This window comes from Perca flavescens, chromosome 21 (genome assembly GCF_004354835.1).
Source record: "Perca flavescens isolate YP-PL-M2 chromosome 21, PFLA_1.0, whole genome shotgun sequence".
Lineage (NCBI taxonomy): Eukaryota > Metazoa > Chordata > Actinopteri > Perciformes > Percidae > Perca > Perca flavescens.
In genome coordinates, this window is record NC_041351.1 from 2,083,084 (window position 1) to 2,085,583 (window position 2,500).

Here is a 2,500-nt window from a genome sequence, read left to right on the forward strand (position 1 = left end):
TTCTGGGATCGTCCCAAAGCTTTCTGGGATCCTCCCAAAATCCTAAAGCTTTCTGGGATCGTCCCAAAGCATTCTGGGATCCTCCCAAAGCATTATGGGATCCTCCCAAAAAATCCTGGGATCCTCCCAAAATCCTAAAGCTTTCTGGGATCGTCCCAAAGCATTCTGGGATCGTCCCAAAGCATTCTGGGATCCTCCCAAAATCCTAAAGCTTTCTGGGATCGTCCCAAAGCATTCTGGGATCATCCCAAAGCATTCTGGGATCGTCCCAAAGCATTCTGGGATCCTCCCAAAATCCTAAAGCTTTCTGGGATCGTCCCAAAGCATTCTGGGATCGTCCCAAAGCATTCTGGGATCCTCCCAAAATCCTAAAGCTTTGGGATCGTCCCAAAGCATTCTGGGATCGTCCCAAAGCATTCTGGGATCGTCCCAAAGCATTCTGGGATCCTCCCAAAATCCTAAAGCTTTCTGGGATCGTCCCGAAGCATTCTGGGATCGCCCCAAAAAATGTTTGTTTGGTACCTGGATGTAGTCCAGTATGAGCTGGTGTCTCTGTTTGGCCGTGGCCAGCTCGCTGTCGGTGATGGCCTCCCGCAGTGCCTGCTGGGTAATGAGGGCGTCCAGGTCCAGGACGGAGGACAGGCGGCAGTACAGGCTGATGAACTTCTCTTTGTAGGTGCAGAAGTGAACTAAAGGGAGGACAGAGGCAGAGCAGCTGAGGCTTTATCTTCTGATTGGACTGAAATAAAAAACACTTTTAGTTTGCGTGTTAATAATCAGAATAATCAGAGAAAATCTGGACGATAATCAGAGAAGATCTGGACGATAATCAGAGAAGATCTGGACGATAATCAGAGAAGATCTGGACGATAATCAGAGAAGATCTGGACGATAATCAGAGAAAATCTGGACAATAATCAGAGAAGATCTGGACAATAATCAAAGAAGATCTGGACGATAATCAGAGAAAATCTGGACAATAATCAGAGAAAATCTGGACGATAATCAGAGAAGATCTGGACGATAATCGGAGAAAATCTGGACGATAATCGGAGAAGATCTGGACGATAATCAGAGAAAATCTGGACAATAATCAGAGAAGATCTGGACGATAATCAAAGAAGATCTGGACGATAATCAGAGAAAATCTGGACAATAATCAGAGAAAATCTGGACGATAATCAGAGAAGATCTGGACGATAATAAGAGAAAATCTGCACGATAATCAAAGAAAATCTGGACGATAATCAGAGAAAATCTGGACGATAATCAGAGAAGATCTGGACGATAATCAGAGAAAATCTGGACGATAATCAGAGAAGATCTGGACGATAATCAGAGAAAATCTGGACGATAATCAGAGAAAATCTGGACGATAATCAGAGAAAATCTGGACGATAATCAGAGAAGATCTGCACGATAATCAAAGAAAATCTGGACGATAATCAGAGAAAATCTGGACGATAATCAGAGAAGATCTGGACGATAATCAGAGAAAATCTGGACAATAAGATCTGGACGATAATCAGAGAAGATCTGGACGATAATCAGAGAAAATCTGGACGATAATCAGAGAAGATCTGGACGATAATCAGAGAAAATCTGGACGATAATCAGAGAAAATCTGGACGATAATCAGAGAAGATCTGCACGATAATCAAAGAAAATCTGGGACGATAATCAGAGAAAATCTGGACGATAATCAGAGAAGATCTGGACGATAATCAGAGAAGATCTGGACGATAATCAGAGAAAATTTGGACGATAATCAGAGAAAATCTGGACGATAATCAGAGAATATGTGGACAATAATCGGAGAAAATCTGGACGATAATCAGAGAAGATCTGGACGATAATCAGAGAAGATCTGCACGATAATCAAAGAAAATCTGGACGATAATCAGAGAAAATCTGGACGATAATCAAAGAAGATCTGGATGATAATCAAAGAAAATCTGGACAATAATCAAAGAAGATCTGGACGATAATCAGAGAAAATCTGGACGATAATCAAAGAAGATCTGGACGATAATCAGAGAAGATCTGGACGATAATCAGTGAAAATCTGGACGATAATCAAAGAAAATCTGGATGATATTCAGAGAAAATCTGGACGATAAATAGAGAAAATCTGGAAAATAATCAGAGAAGATCCGCATAATTATTAATTGGTAAAGATCTGAATAATAATCAGTGAAAATCAGTTTGTGTTTCAGGTGAAATCTGTTAAAAAGTGGCAGAAATCTGGTCCCATGTTCAGGTTCATATTAGGCCGTTTCCTCCAGCAGCTGAGTGTACAAAGAGAGAGTATTGTGCAGTGTGTACGGGTGTTATTGACACATTCTTGTGCGTGTGTGTGTCTCTGTGTGTGTATGTGTGTGTGTGTGTCTCTGTGTGTGTGTGTGTGTGTGTGTGTGTGTCTGTGTGTGTGTGTGTGTGTGTGTGTGTGTGTGTGTGTGTGTGTGTGTGGGGGGGGGTCAGCAGGGAGGCCGTCCTGCTG

General features: G+C 42.0%; 1 protein-coding gene across 1 annotated transcript in view; it reads right to left on the reverse strand.

Annotated features, from left to right (window-relative positions):
* ankfn1a (ankyrin repeat and fibronectin type III domain containing 1a) overlaps positions 1-2,500 on the reverse strand; it is a 128,952-nt gene that overhangs the window by 10,788 nt on the left and 115,664 nt on the right. The window contains exon 16 of the mRNA XM_028568508.1: positions 523-689. Within this exon, the coding sequence (XP_028424309.1) occupies positions 523-689 (167 nt within the window). The remainder of the gene's footprint in view (positions 1-522; positions 690-2,500) is intronic.